General features: G+C 37.5%; 1 protein-coding gene across 2 annotated transcripts in view; it reads left to right on the top strand.

Annotated features, from left to right (window-relative positions):
* Positions 1-12,424, top strand: part of jag2 (jagged 2) — a 53,069-nt gene extending 40,645 nt beyond the window's left edge. For both annotated transcript variants that reach the window (XM_031890984.1, XM_012969442.3), the window contains 14 exons: positions 3,400-3,550; positions 3,758-3,922; positions 4,010-4,123; positions 4,253-4,366; positions 4,534-4,647; positions 5,317-5,433; positions 5,982-6,009; positions 6,730-6,815; positions 7,622-7,735; positions 7,869-7,984; positions 8,078-8,317; positions 9,260-9,391; positions 9,931-10,087; positions 10,203-12,424. In XM_031890984.1, the coding sequence (XP_031746844.1) occupies positions 3,400-3,550; positions 3,758-3,922; positions 4,010-4,123; positions 4,253-4,366; positions 4,534-4,647; positions 5,317-5,433; positions 5,982-6,009; positions 6,730-6,815; positions 7,622-7,735; positions 7,869-7,984; positions 8,078-8,317; positions 9,260-9,391; positions 9,931-10,087; positions 10,203-10,645 (2,091 nt within the window). In that variant the 3' untranslated portion in view covers positions 10,646-12,424. The remainder of the gene's footprint in view (positions 1-3,399; positions 3,551-3,757; positions 3,923-4,009; positions 4,124-4,252; positions 4,367-4,533; positions 4,648-5,316; positions 5,434-5,981; positions 6,010-6,729; positions 6,816-7,621; positions 7,736-7,868; positions 7,985-8,077; positions 8,318-9,259; positions 9,392-9,930; positions 10,088-10,202) is intronic.
* The last annotated feature ends 2,185 nt before the right edge of the window (positions 12,425-14,609 follow it).

Below are 14,609 nucleotides of genomic sequence, written 5' to 3'. Positions count from 1 at the left end.
TTGGTGGTGCATCCCTAGTATTCTATATTTTTTTGTGCAGGGCCAAAACTAGGGGCAGGCAGAAGAGGCATCTGCCTCAGCACAGCGGTGGTGGGGGGTTGCACGCACATGTAAGAAGGGGGTGAGGGGGTGAGGTGGTGAGGTGGCCAGATGGGTTGTGTAGAGGCTTGGCCCCTCTTTGTTTTTAAGCAATATGAAATCTACAGTAGGTGTGTGCTGTGATATCTAGTCTAGCAATTGTGTTTAAGCTGCAGTATTATCCTTTGGGGTCTGAATATAGTGTTATATTGGAGTGTGTAACAATGGAAGAAGAAAAATATGCACACAATCCATAAAAACACATAGGATCACAGACCATAAAGCCACTCCACGTTGTGCTTAATATCACATACAGTTCATATAGAGATGTCCACTAACATGTAAAATTACTTTTGCTGTATCTTGTATTTTGGCTTTCTTTTTATCTTTTTTTTTTTTTTTTTTTTTTTTTAAAGGACCACTATACCCTACATGCCTGTTTAGCTGCAAGTGCAACCTGAGCCAGTAATTTCTTTGTAAAAGCTTGAGAAAATAAAACAAGATGAAAATGTACACTTGCCCCTTTAATATTATCTTTAGATTAATGCATAAGAGAAATAATAGTGCTTGATTGAAAACTTGGTTAAAAAGTCTGGCCTTTTTGGTTGTCACTTGGATTCAGTACATTCTGTGCAGCAATTTCCAGTACAATGTGTTTGTCCCTTACCGTAGGTTTCTATGAAGCAGTCTCCTTGTTGCATCATTTGACGTACTCCAGTCCTCCAAAATAAGTCTCTGCATTTTGTTAGGCAGCCAAGCCAATAGGGAAATGTGTGTAGAGTAGGGGAGGGCAAGCTTTTTTTTTTTCTCTTTCACAAGCCAGTAAATCAGCAGACCTGCATAGATAACTAGAGAATATAATAACTTTTTTTTTTCTTTTTTTAAGTTCAAAATCTAGCAATCTCCAGTCTGGCGTCAGTCCTGTCTTTTATTGAAAGAATGTGCATTTATAATTTACTTGTGTCAGAAATTAGCTTTTGTTTTCAAGTTCAGCAGGTGTCCTGCAGGGTGCTTTATAGTCTTCCAAACATCTGGATGCCATTGTAAAATAATTCATGCCCATCACTTTTGTGGGCCGTTTGCAAATAAAAAGTTATTGAGGTGGTTGTAAAGGATATCATTGTGAATAGTCAATCTGTTGGTGTCCCTATCCACTGGCTAGTATTTATCACTACAAGTTTTATCTCTTGTTTACTTGTTCTGCTTTTATTTTATGTGCGATATTGGAGATATGGGTCATTACCAGTTTCTAGTTAGCCGGTTTATAAAAGCAGATGGACTGCCGGAGCTTTTTCCCTGAATGCTAAGGGGACTAGCCAGCCATGCATGTTGCTGCGCTGCTTTACATCACCGGGTTGCCATGCAGTACAGCACTGCTCATTATTCTTCCCAGATCTGGAAATTCTTTGAAGAGAGTCCAGATGATCGGTAGCAAACATAGGGAGCAAGGGAAAGAAGTATGCGTGCAGCACTCCCATAACATCTTGTTTGCAAAAAAGTAACCCTTTACAGTAAGAAATCTCTGTGACAGTTCAAATGAAGCAGTTTAGCCAGAGAGATTAAAGAGGTAGTTCACCTTTTAACACAACTTTTAGGGGGAAGACACACTGAGCAACTAGTAGCAGCTACTTTTTCATGGTTACTAAACTCCAGAAAACACCCCGCCATAGACCATACTAAGAATTGCCTCTGCTAAAACAAACATCGACACAGTTATGAATAAATGATCAGCATTGTCTATTTTAGTAGCCATGACAAGTAGCTACTAGTAATAGCTCCATGTGTCTTCACCTTTAGTATTATGCAGACAGTGATCATTTTGAGAAACCATTTGATTTTTGAATTTTTTTGCTTTTTGTTCAGAAGCTCTCCTGTTTGGAATTTTACCAGCTATGTGGTTGCTATGGTCCAGTTTAACCAAGTAGTGGCTTGCATAAGAGACTGGAATACTAATATTATGGGGCCTAAATAGAAAGAAGAAATAATAACATTGTAGCCTCACAGAGCAATAGTTTATGGTCTGCCTGTGTCAGTGAGAGCTGGAAAGGCAGAAGAGAAAGGCAAATATACATTTAAAAACATCAGTTGAGAAGTTGCTAAGAATAGGCCCTTCTGTAGCACACTAAATTTTAAAGCAAACCATACAAAAGTCTGAAGTAAAATCAAAGCTTAAGTGTGTAGAAGAAAGATAAACTTGGCAACAATATGTAATGACCTAATTTGATTTTATCAATTGCAGTTGTAGTGCAAGGCTAAATGAAGTCCTATCTTTAACACTGAATGCCCTTAAAATATAACCATGCTTAGTGTATGTTAATAAGAATATTAGAGGGTGACTCGCCATTCCATGGCCTGGGGTCGGATGTATATATTGGCCTTATTGTAACTTTGGCTATGCTTATACTTACAGTGGGCAAGAAAATGTATTACTACACATCTGTTCACATATTACCATTAATATTGCAATGTAAATGTTTAATAAGCTTGCCCCGTACTGTTATGGCTTGATTAGCTTAAATTTGATAATTTAAAAAGAGAAACTGTAAAATATTTTCTCTGATAGATCATATTTACAGACTGTATGGCCATAGAAGCAACATAAGTTATTGCTGTTCTGTTGGTGCGTTACAGCTGCACCAGATATACATAACTGTAAGTATAGGAGATAAGAGGCAGCTCAAGCATTTAAGGGAAAAAGTGCAGCAATGAAGCATTTTCGGGTTATGACATTGTTGTATCTGGCTTAAATAAATCCAGCTGAGACAAGTTGAAGCCCATCTATTAAGATGAAGGGCTTCCTTAAAAGGACATAACTGCATCAAGGTTTACATGTTTTAAGATTTGTTTAAGTTGGGCATTTTTGTCCTAATAGCTCTCACAGATGGGTTTTCAACCTGAGACCGCAGCACGCTCTTCTAATACATGTGAAGGAACTGCATCTTTCATAGACACACTCACTCTCCTGCTTCTGCTTTACTCTGCCAATTATTCCAAGTATCTGGTGACAGTTGTGGGTGTTTAGGATCTGTTCTCAGCAACTCGGTTATTGCATTGTTTTAAATGGAACACTGACATAGGGCCTAGGACATAACAACCTGGCTCTCGGGCGAGGTTTAGACAAGTTAGGCATTTCTCTTTTCATATAAGCTTTTGGAGGGTTTTCTAGATATTGGGTTACCAGATAAGAGATCCTATACCTGTACTGTTTGTTTTTGGATGGGTGATTACTTTTCACGTAATATTCAAATGTAATTCCTTTCTGTTTTGGTACTTCTATTTGCTGCATTCATTATACCTGTGCTTTTTTTTTATCTTTTGAAGCTCACCGTTGATCTGTGTGAGCCCAACCCTTGCCAGAACAAAGCTCGGTGCTATAATCTAGATGGAGATTATTACTGTGCCTGTTCAGATGACTATGATGGAAAGAATTGTACCCACCTCAAAGACCACTGTAAAAACAGCTCTTGCAAAAGTAAGTGACAAAGATTATAAAGTATGAAATACCATACTGTGGGCTTCATTGGTAAGAGGAAAAGGTTTGCTATAAAGGACTGTTATACAGTTATGCAAATGTTAGTCGTCGGATGCTATTTCAGCTTGAAGTTAGTTTTGTCCGTCAACTCTTTTATGCAGCTGATGGTGAGTGTCTCTGTGTCACTAATGTGCCTTTTATTTTTAGTCATAGACAGCTGTACAATAGCGATTTCTACTAATGCCACCCAGGAAGGTATCCGTTACATCTCCTCTAATGTTTGCGGGCCTCATGGACGGTGCATTAGTCAACCAGGAGGAAATTTCACCTGTTCCTGTGACCGAGGATTTACGGGTGCTTACTGCCATGAAAGTAAGTAGTAAATTAATATTTCTATATAAATAGTAGCAATATGAAGTGTTTTGTGGCTCTCTCATATGCTGCTGTTCTCTCCTCTAGATATAAATGACTGTCTTGGGACCCCTTGTAAGAATGGAGGAACTTGCACGGATGAGATTGATTCTTTCAAGTGCTTTTGCCCAAATGGCTGGGGAGGAGAATTCTGTGACATAAGTAGGTTGGAACAAGTTTCCTTTGTGGATTACTGTACTGCCCAAAATATTTGCACTGTAATGTTAAATGCCAATCTGTGAAAGCTTCTTGTGTATTTGTATTCTAAAAGTTTGCTCATTCCATTTATAGATTATAATGACTGCAGCCCCAATCCATGTCAGAATGACGGCAGATGCATTGATCTGGTGAATGACTTTGCTTGCGAATGTAAAAATGGCTGGAAAGGCAAAACATGTCATTCCCGTAAGTAGATGTTGTACCTTATGGACAGGTTTCTTATACAATTGCAATCCGTGTACTTAATTGTCAGTAAGACACTTGAGTGGTGGGGATGGTGACCCTAGCAAGCAGTCCCTCCTTCCAAGAGTGGCATACAGTTGCATATTTTGATGTAGTATTCTACTCAACAGGTGAATATCAATGTGATGCCAACACGTGCAGCAATGGGGGAACTTGTTATGATACAGGAGATTCATTTCATTGCCTTTGCTGCTCAGGCTGGGAAGGAAGCACTTGTAACCTTGGTGAGCATATTTTCTACGAACTGTAAAGCACTGGAACACCATTTAAACCCTGTACCAAATAGTATTTGTCATGTGACTAGACTTTAGTTTCTATTAACAGAAGGTCGTTGGGGACATACAAGCATGCACTGGCTCCTTCTGGGTTGAAGATAACAGATTAGAGAGCCATTATTCAGTAAATGCCACAAATGAATTTCATGTTAATTGTAGATATTTAATTATGAAGTTTTAGGAGATTAAGAGTGAGTTGAAACTTTCTATAGCAACATTTCCATTCTTTGCTGTGCAATAAAACATTATAAAGTCACCCTGGTGCAGCTAGCAAGGAGACATGACAATAGTTTATGGATCATTGTTTGGTTTTTCTGCATGATTTACTTTCATATAAAACTCTGAGGGCAACACAGCAAGGCCCAGCAGAAGCGCACAGACAGGAAGCTCATTTAGGCAATTGTTATGCCCTGCCAGGTATTCTCATCATGAATGTTCCTTACTGGCGTGGGCATTCTGACTCGTGCCAGAAATTGTGTCACCACACACCTCACTGATACAGATTCTTCTTTATGGATAAATATTGTCTACGGTTCAGCTGGATTACAGAATGTACAGTTTATTTGTAGCATAAAAAAATGCGGTTAAACCTAGAAGTACTATTTCTTTCATAAACAGCAAAGAACAGCAGCTGTCTTCCAAACCCCTGTGAGAATGGAGGGACCTGTGTGGGCAATGGAGATTCCTTTTCTTGTATGTGTAAAGAAGGCTGGGAGGGACGGACCTGCACAGAGAGTAAGCTATTTTTTAGTACCTTTAGGTTATTGGGTGTGTCTATTCTGCATGTTCTATCCTTTCATTTAGTTGTCAACACATTTGACTCATTTGGGATGGGATGTAACCAGAGGGCATAAAAAGCTTGGTTCTAATGAATAATGTTGCATATAGGTTTTGTACTTGGGCCTAGGGCCTGTCAGCTTGTGCTGTCTACTGATTTTTTTTTTTTTCCCCAATTCCCCTTGAGATAAAGTAACTTTTTTTTAAATTTACTGTGCATAAAATGAAACATCCCTTTATAAACGCAAACCTCATTCATAAAAGTTTGATATTTTGGGAAAATTAGCTTTATGGGGCCAGTGTGATAATTTCTTCCCTCTTTGGGTCACTTTCCATTACACCAGTAGGGGGTACCACAGATTACCCCAAATTCACAGTAACTGCCTTAGAATGTTTATATACATAATTACAGCTGGTAATCTTGCACACAGGGAGAATACTTCACAGATTTGTGTATTAAAAACAATAAATGAAGGTATATTAACAAATGTTGTTTCCTTAAACAGATACCAATGACTGCAATCCTTATCCATGGTAAGTGCAAGTTCCTAAATGTCCAGAGAAGCTGAATTTACATTTATTAAACCTACTACATGAAATGTAGTATATGACCAAAAGTATTCAGATAAGTTAGCAACTTAAGCCACACCCATAACTCCACTCTATAATTAAGCACGCAAACAAACATGGGCAGTAATATAGGTCGTAGTGTAGCTTTCAGTGACTTTTAACATTGCATCATCATAGGATGCCACCTTTAGTTTCGAATCAATTTGTAAAATGTTTGCCCTAATAGAGCTGTCCCAGTAAACTTTAAGTGAAATGAAAGCAAAAGTAGTTCATTGTTTCATATGACAATTCTGCCCTTTTGGTGTAGTTTTTCTGTTTTAGCATGATAATGCTCAAAGGGCACCAAGTGAAGTCTATATCCAATAAGTTTTCTAAAATTGCATTGGAAGAACTTCACTTAGCTTGATGTCAGGGCTCAGTGCAAGGCAGTGAACACACAGAAATAAGCAACATCATTACCCTTGGTTTTAGATTGAGATGTTCGACAGACACCTGTCCAGATACTTTTGACCATGTAGTATATGTTCACCTTTTATACCAAAAAGCCGAGTACCCATGCTTTTAAATTAATCTGCAGAAACCTACTTAGGCAGTATGCATGGCCTAACAACTTTTTTGTTTCTTACATTTTGCTTTAGTCCTCTAACAATAATCTCAAATGGATCTTTCTAATGTGTTTTGCAGCTACAACGGGGGCATTTGTGTTGATGGAGTGAATTGGTTTCGATGTGAATGTGCCCCTGGATTTGCAGGACCTGACTGCAGAATCAGTAAGTTCTCATTTTTAGAGGAATTGCATTTAAGTGTTAGCCAGCTGAACATGTAATAGCTGTTACTGAAAATAGTTTTGTATGAAAGTGTTTCCCTGGAAAGCAAGCCTTTATAGGTTAAGCTTACCTTTTGGGCTTGTTGCGGTGCATAGACTAATGTTACAGCCATGTTTCATTCAGGAGATTTAAGGACAGGCACTAGCTAAATTACTCTTGTATGATGAATCTTCTTAAATCTTCTTAAACTATTTCTCTACCACATAAGGCCATAATGATCTCATAGAATGCGTAGCATCTAATCTGTGTGTGCCAAGATCTCACTAGTAATGTGACATGGGCTAGCCTTAGCATGGCTGCCTTACACCCTGCAGCAATCACACCCACAGTTAAAAAGGTGGTACTGCTATTTTCACTTCTTTGGTATTTTATTGCTGTCAAAGCCTCTACTGGAATTCAGAACTACAAAAATCATTTCCCCAGGTAGAGCATATGTATATGGCTCCCTTTCATTTGCAAAACATAAAAGCAAAGTAAATTATAAAGGTCATTATAGGGGGGTTGTATTGCTTCTTATACTGAGCCAAAAAATAAACCTGAATTTATTCTTTTGACCACATATAAGTAAGGTTGCTGTAATAGTTAACAGCTTTTCCAAGTTTCAGTGCTCATTTTTTTCCTGTACCTTACACACGCTTGAACTGTAAACTGAGCAGCTCCATCCACTGCCAATTAGGCACATATTAAATGGAAATGCTTTTGAATGCTTCTATTCCATTCATTATTATTGTGTTGATTCTCTTTTGTAGACATCGATGAATGCCAGTCCTCCCCTTGTGCATATGGCGCCACTTGTATAGATGAAATAAACGGTTACAGGTGCACCTGCCCATCTGGAAGAGCTGGCCTCCGTTGCCAAGAAGGTAATTACTATGTTCCCTACAGCGAAGTACTTGAGAGACTATGAATGTGCATTCTTTTCGTCCTTTTTATTTTTTGGGGGGAGTCTGCAAGCCATCTAAACCCCTTTTCTTTCTTTTATCTGTTCTAATAAAGTCATTGGACTTGGAAGATCTTGTTGGCTTAAAGGAATGCAGTATCCCCATGGAGGGAAATGGGTGGAAGAGTGCAATAGCTGCTATTGCTTGGATGGGGGTGTTGAATGTACAAAGGTATGTCAATGTTAGAGAGTATTTCATTTTAAAGTAATGAGGAGCTTCATAATGTAATGAACTGTAGACCATATTTCTCACATTTGTCTTTAGACATGGTGTGGTCCAAAGCCTTGTTTGCTGGAACATTCTAAGGACAAGAGTCGGTGCCCTCGTGGCCAGGATTGTGAAGCTAGAGTGACACCATTCAAATGTTTCCAGCCACCATGCAGGGAATGGGGAGAATGCAGTGCTCCATTACCAGCAGCAGTCAAGTGCCTGCCCGACTCTGACTACTTGGACAGTAATTGTGCACGGATAACTCTAATATTCAACAGTGACAAAGTTCCACAGGTAAGATTTCTTTTTCTTTAAGTCTGTGTGCAATAACTTTTATGTTCAGCGGGTTTGTTTTGCAACAAAATAAAGCATCCTGCTGCAGTGTAACATAATCGACCCACTTGTAGAACCTCTTAAACTATAAATGGTGGGTCGCTTATACCAGTGTTGCAGATGGTGCTTGCAAGCACCGAGAATGCCCTCTACTATAGGTGCTGAAACTATATGGTGATATGCTGCATATCATTTGCTTTTACTGTTAAAGGTAAAATCTGCCATGGCCAATCTTGATTTTTTTTCGTTGTGTTGCTTTACCATAGTTTCCTTTTGAGCTCACTGATCACCACTGGACACTTACCCAGGTGTACAAGCTCTGACTGTTAGTTTTCATTTTAAGAAATTACAGGCTGCTTGGCCAAGTTTGGACTTTCCTTCCTAGTTAGATTAAGTTATAAAAAGATTGGAGTCCATAAAGTTCAACTCCAGTGCATACATAATATATACACCTTTCATTATTGTATACAGATATGGGACCTGTTATCCAAAATGTTTGGGGTCTAGGGTGTTTTCCGGATAATTTGAAACTCCATACCTTAAGTTTGCTAAAAAAAAATATTAAATAAACCCAATAGGATTGTTTTGCCTCCAATACAGATTAATTATGTCTTGGGATCTGTTTTATTATTACTGAGAAAGAAATCAATTTAAAAAATTAAAATTTTTTGCTTATTACAAGGCTATGGAAGATGGGCTATCTCTATAATTTGTAACTTTCTGGATAATGGGGTTCCAGGTAAGGGATCCCATATCTATAGTAAGATTTGTAGGCACAAAAGCAGACCACTGTTCTATGAAGCCATTTGTAATGCTTATTTCGTTTTGTGGTGTTTTTGCAAAATAAACTGAGAAAAAGAAATCGCACTGATGGCATTTAATTTTTTTTTTTTTTTTTGAAAGGGAACTACAGTTGAAAACGTCTGTTCAGAGATCAGATATTTACCCTCTCTCAGGACGGTATCAAAAGAGAGGCAGCTCGTTGTTTTGTGTGATGTATCGTCTTCAATGGAAAAAGCAATAGAAGTTGCAATAGTAAGTAACTGCTACTAAATAATAAAGTAAAATGTCCTGCCTAAAAATATCTTGCACATAATTTTTTATTACAGACTAACCTAACTTTGGTTTGCATCATTTGTACAAAGCTTTTTTTTTTTTTTTTTTTTTTTTTTTTTATTAATTTAAAAGGCCCTTTGAGCAAAGTCCATAAAACTTTCATGGAAGCTAGGAGAAAAAGTGCACGGAGCATATGCATGCATATATTTTTTCCATTCAACAAACAAAAAGTGGCTTTTATGAGTCATGACATAGGTGTTTGGACACAGTTTCCTTTTATTGCCTCCCATATCCCTCTAGTAATGATTTATTGTTTTAATTTTCTTACAAGACGCTATTGAGGAGATCATCCTCCAGCCAACGGATGTACTGTAGTCTACTAAATTAGCACTGTTTATAAAATCAAACAGACATAACTTATTATAACTTGTACTGAGAAATACCATGCAACTGTGATCATAAACTGAATTGAGCCAAGCAAAGAATAATCAAAGTATTTAACTTTTTTTTTTTTACAGTCCTTTATCTCACAGACAGATGACAAGGACAACAGTCTGATTCAAAATGCTGCAAATACCATTGTCAATGCAATTACAAAAAGGCAAAATAGTACAGTAATGCTGGCTGTCACTGAAGTCAAAGTGGAAACTATGGTTGTTGGCAGTTCTCATTCAGGTACGGAATAGAATCTCCCCTAAGAACAGTTACCTGTTGCGCATCTGTTGGTACTTCTGCTGTTTTCCTCTGACCCTCCCCACCTATTTATATATTTTTTTTTTTTTTATTATAGATTACCTTATTCCGGTACTCTGTACGGTCTTTAGTATTGTGTGGATAACATGCATAATAATCTGTGTGTGGTGGATGCGGAAAAGGAGAAAAGAGCGAGAGAGAAGATGTCAAGAAGAAAGTGCAAATAACCAACGGGAGCTTTTGAATCCCATATGGAACCCTATAGGGGCTCCTTACAATCAAAAAGACATTCATTATGAATGCAAAAATTTCCTTTCTCATCAGAAAAGAACTTATGACACTGAAGAGGAAGAAAAGGAGGAGGAGGTTGGAGAGGAGGTGACAGAAGTGGACAAATGTCTCTCTCAGACATGCCCAAAGACTTTAACAAGCAAAGGGGATGTTGACTGCTCAGAGAGCAGCCCTGTTAAGAAACCACATCGGACAAGTGACTATAAAATGGATAACAGATGTGTTAAAAATGTGAATACATCCCGCTGAAGGAACTAAAGCCTTATGTGTATAAGGGACATTGTGCCTTGGCTAGGAATGGGAACCTGAGAGAGAGGCAAATTTCATCTCCATTACATAAGTTCCTTCTGTCATAGGAGGGGCCTGTGTTGTTTAGCACTGCTAACCAGTGGCAGGGAGGTTTAGGACTAAATTCTGGAGTCTGTTAATTTCTTTAATATGTAAGAAATGTATTTTTTTCTATTTGTTCCTGTTGTCTTTCTATAAATTATTTGTGGCTAAAAGGCAAAAGATGGGGCGAAACTCTTTGATAGTTGCTATTTTTGGAAAGTTTGCTTTGAAAGCTCCTCTTAAGGAAGGAATTTTGAGGAAACAAAAAAAGTTCAGCTGGATTTCCACAATATCATCATGTTCAGTTCGTTGCTCAATTGTACATTTGTTTACAGAATGTATTTCCTTTTTTTATAACCTTATAATTTAATGCAGGTATTTTGTTTAAAGCCTCCTGGTTGAGGCAAATGAGCGAAGAGCTATCTGCCCCGTCCCCTGACGAAACCCTTTTTCTGCCCCTCTGCCCAGGTTATGAGCTAAGTATTGCAATGCAGGGTGTGGCCAGACGAGGGTTCATTTGTCTATTCCCAGCCCGCATACACTTGTTGCATTTTTTTTTTTTTTTTTTTTTTTTTACTTATTTGCCTTACGATTATTTTAATGGGAATGACTTAACCGGAGACAAAAATGTCTCAGACCTTTCAATGCTGACTTCAAAAAGTGGCCTTTTTATTATCATTTTTTGTTTTAATTATTTTTTTGTTAGGCTTGCAGTATTGATGTATGTGACAAGTGCCTTGAGATTAAACTTTTTATAGCAACTGTCAAAGACCACCCTTTCTGCTTAAAGTCATAAGCAGAGCAATAGGGGGAATCCTCTTAGAGACACTGTTTATTTTCTATTTGTGGATGAAAAAAATTGTAAATATGTATATAGTAAATAAATTGCTCTGTATATTTGATTTATCAAAAGTTTTTTTTTGTTCTGGACATGCCATTCCTTTTTAATTTATGTTGCGGAAGGGAAGTTTAGTGACTGGCTTTTCATATATAATGTTCCCACCCCCATGGTTTTTTGTTTTGATGTCCAGAGTTAATAAGGGACATTAATATAATCAATGTTAGGAGTCTTGTATTTCCATTGTGACACCAAAAGTTTGCGTGTAAATAGTTGTTTATTATTCAGTTTGTCCAAGTATACAGGCAGTTCCATTCACAGTGTGCATCAGGGCAAGCAAGATGGGGGAGGCATCTGTTAGACCTGCTCATTATTTGTGTTATTACCCAATGTGTTTTATTTCCTGTACACTACAAACCTAATGAAGGGAACAATATTTTCCTTTTTTCTTCTGTATTTGGTTTTATTTTTTCGTTTTTGGCTTCCCCTCTCTCCCCCCCAACTAAAAGAAAGTTACAAGTTACAAAATGAATTACCTCATTAAAAAATTGGTTATTCAAAAATCAAGGTTTGGAGCATATTTCCTTGTTCTTTCATATTCTTTGTAATAGCATCAAAGGCCGAGCTTTTTTGTTTGTTTTTTTTATTGTAAAGCAATGAAACACCGCATCCTTTGCTATTGGGCTACCGATGAAGAAAAGTTACCTGTTTTGGCCAATGAACATGAATGCTTGAAACTAATAATTTTATACAGAAATGGCAATATTGCTTTGCAGATAATTCTGTTTAGTGCATTTTGTTTGACATGTTCTTAAAATGTTAAAAACACTATTTATTAAAGCATTTTATAACAATATTAAGTATAAGGCTTTTATTCTCCTTTATTTCATTTTAAGTGTCTCTCATTCTCAGTGTCTCTGCTCTCTACCTATCGGCTCCTAAATTTGTGTTTTGTTTTCTCTAGAAGCTTTCTTATGTCAATTCAAGCAAAAAATTCAAACAAGCAGAACAATAATGTTCTGTCGGCACAGAAACAATGCCCTCCATACTTCACTGCCTAGGGAGGTAGTTACAGGTTTCAAAGAGAGGTGTTTTTTCATTTAAGTAGCGATATCGGGTAAATTGTTGAGATATGCAAACTCAGCTTTCTACATGAGGGACCCGTGTCTGGTGAATTCTAAAAATAATTCTAGCTGCAGGCATGATGCACTGAGATTTAGAATTTGCAGCTGCCTGAAATACTATAGTCTCATATAGGCAGTGTTATACAGGTCAGGCATGTTTCACCATAGCGGCCTCTTACACCCAGCTTCCCTGCCAATTCAGTTTCCAGGTCTCGGATGCTATACATTTAATCCATATTTATTTATGTTTTTGTTTTGCTGATCAACAATAATCTGATAAGCCTTTACAGCTGCCTGCAATGGACAATTGCTTTAGACAAAATCATATTGTAAGTGTATTCATACACAGACAGCCAGAGTTAGTTTTTGCTGCCATAGGTAGTAAATAATCCTGTTTAGTAGTCATACATGCGCTTGGTAATATTACTGATTGTACTTGTGTCCTGGTATCCCGGTGCCGTTACTGCTGTTCTTGAATTTGTTTTTCATGCTCCCTAATAAGTCACTAATCCATTATAGTTGTTAGAAAGTATTTTTCAGCACTATGTTCTTTCCTGACCCCAACTGGATATTTTTTGCCAACTGGGGATACCAAATTGCTTTTTAGACATTATTTTATCCCAAAAGGGCCCAACTGCAGCTCTATTAGAAAGGGTTTCCCTCACTACTAGTGCCCTCTGGAGTTGTGATGGCCTGCTGATCTGTTAAACTAGTCTTTGCAAACTCCAGCACTGGACTTATACCCTATGGTTCTTCTTAGAGGAATACTGTCATGGGAAAACAAGTTTTGTTTTTTTGTTTTTTTCAAAACGCATCAGTTAATAGATCTTCTCCAGCAGAATCAGTTTTTCAAAATAACTTATTTTTTTTATATTTTGAATTTTCACATGGAGATAGCTATTTCTTCATTTCCCAGGGTGCCGCAGCATGTGACGTGCGCACTGATAAACCCAAAAGCCAATCAGCAGAACAATGGGAAGGTAGCAGCTTCCAGTAGATATCAGAATAGCACTCAATAGTAAAAAATCCAAGTCCGGCTTGGGACTCCTCCAGTTACATGGGAGTAGGAGAAACAATAGGTTACCTGAAAGCAGTTCTAATGTGTAGCACTGGCTCCTTCTGAAAGCTTTAAAATCAGGCACAATGCACTGTGATGGCTGCCTACACACCAATATTACATAATACATTTGTTGGTTCAAGAATAAACTTTTAAATTGTGAAGAGTGAATTATTTGCTATGTAAACAGAGTAATTTAGAAATAAAAAGTACACCATAAAATCTTGGCAGTATCCCTTTAACTGTGTGTGACAAAACAATGGGATCCCAAATATTGTTTCTATTTTTGGGATCAATAAAGAAGCTTTTATAAAGAACTAGGGTGCAGCTTTTCTCAGAATTTGCCTTCAGCAGAATAGAGTATTGCATTTTTTATTTACATTTTTTCCATGCACGTTAGTTTTCTTTGCCATACTATTCTGTAAAGTCACCTTAGCAAAAAAAAAGGTTGATTCTGTGCTCACATAAAAAAAAATAATATAGAAAAGATATAAGATGTCATCATTCTTGCTCAGATTGCTACAAGCAGACCATGTCTAAATATGTGCTTGATGTGTAAATGCAAAGGCACCTAAATATGAAAGGCTGTTTTGAATTCCAATTCCTTGTATTGCAGGCCCATGCCAGTTTAGTGTATGGATGAAGTGGCTAGTTGATTCTGAGAATCACAGCATTGTGGTTAAGGATGAATCTGCATGTAGAGTCCATATCCCCTTCAGAGAAAATAGGAAAGATGGCTAAAAATGAAAGTATTGTATTCCTATAGGACACAGCCATCAAAACACAGCACAAAAATGGGAAGTGATTTTGTGCCTTTATTGGGATTTGTTAGCAAAGTTAGTGAAATTATAGAAAGGCAACAGG

The sequence above is a fragment of the Xenopus tropicalis genome, chromosome 8 (assembly GCF_000004195.4).
Source record: "Xenopus tropicalis strain Nigerian chromosome 8, UCB_Xtro_10.0, whole genome shotgun sequence".
Lineage (NCBI taxonomy): Eukaryota > Metazoa > Chordata > Amphibia > Anura > Pipidae > Xenopus > Xenopus tropicalis.
This window is presented reverse-complemented; position numbering and strand designations above follow the sequence as displayed.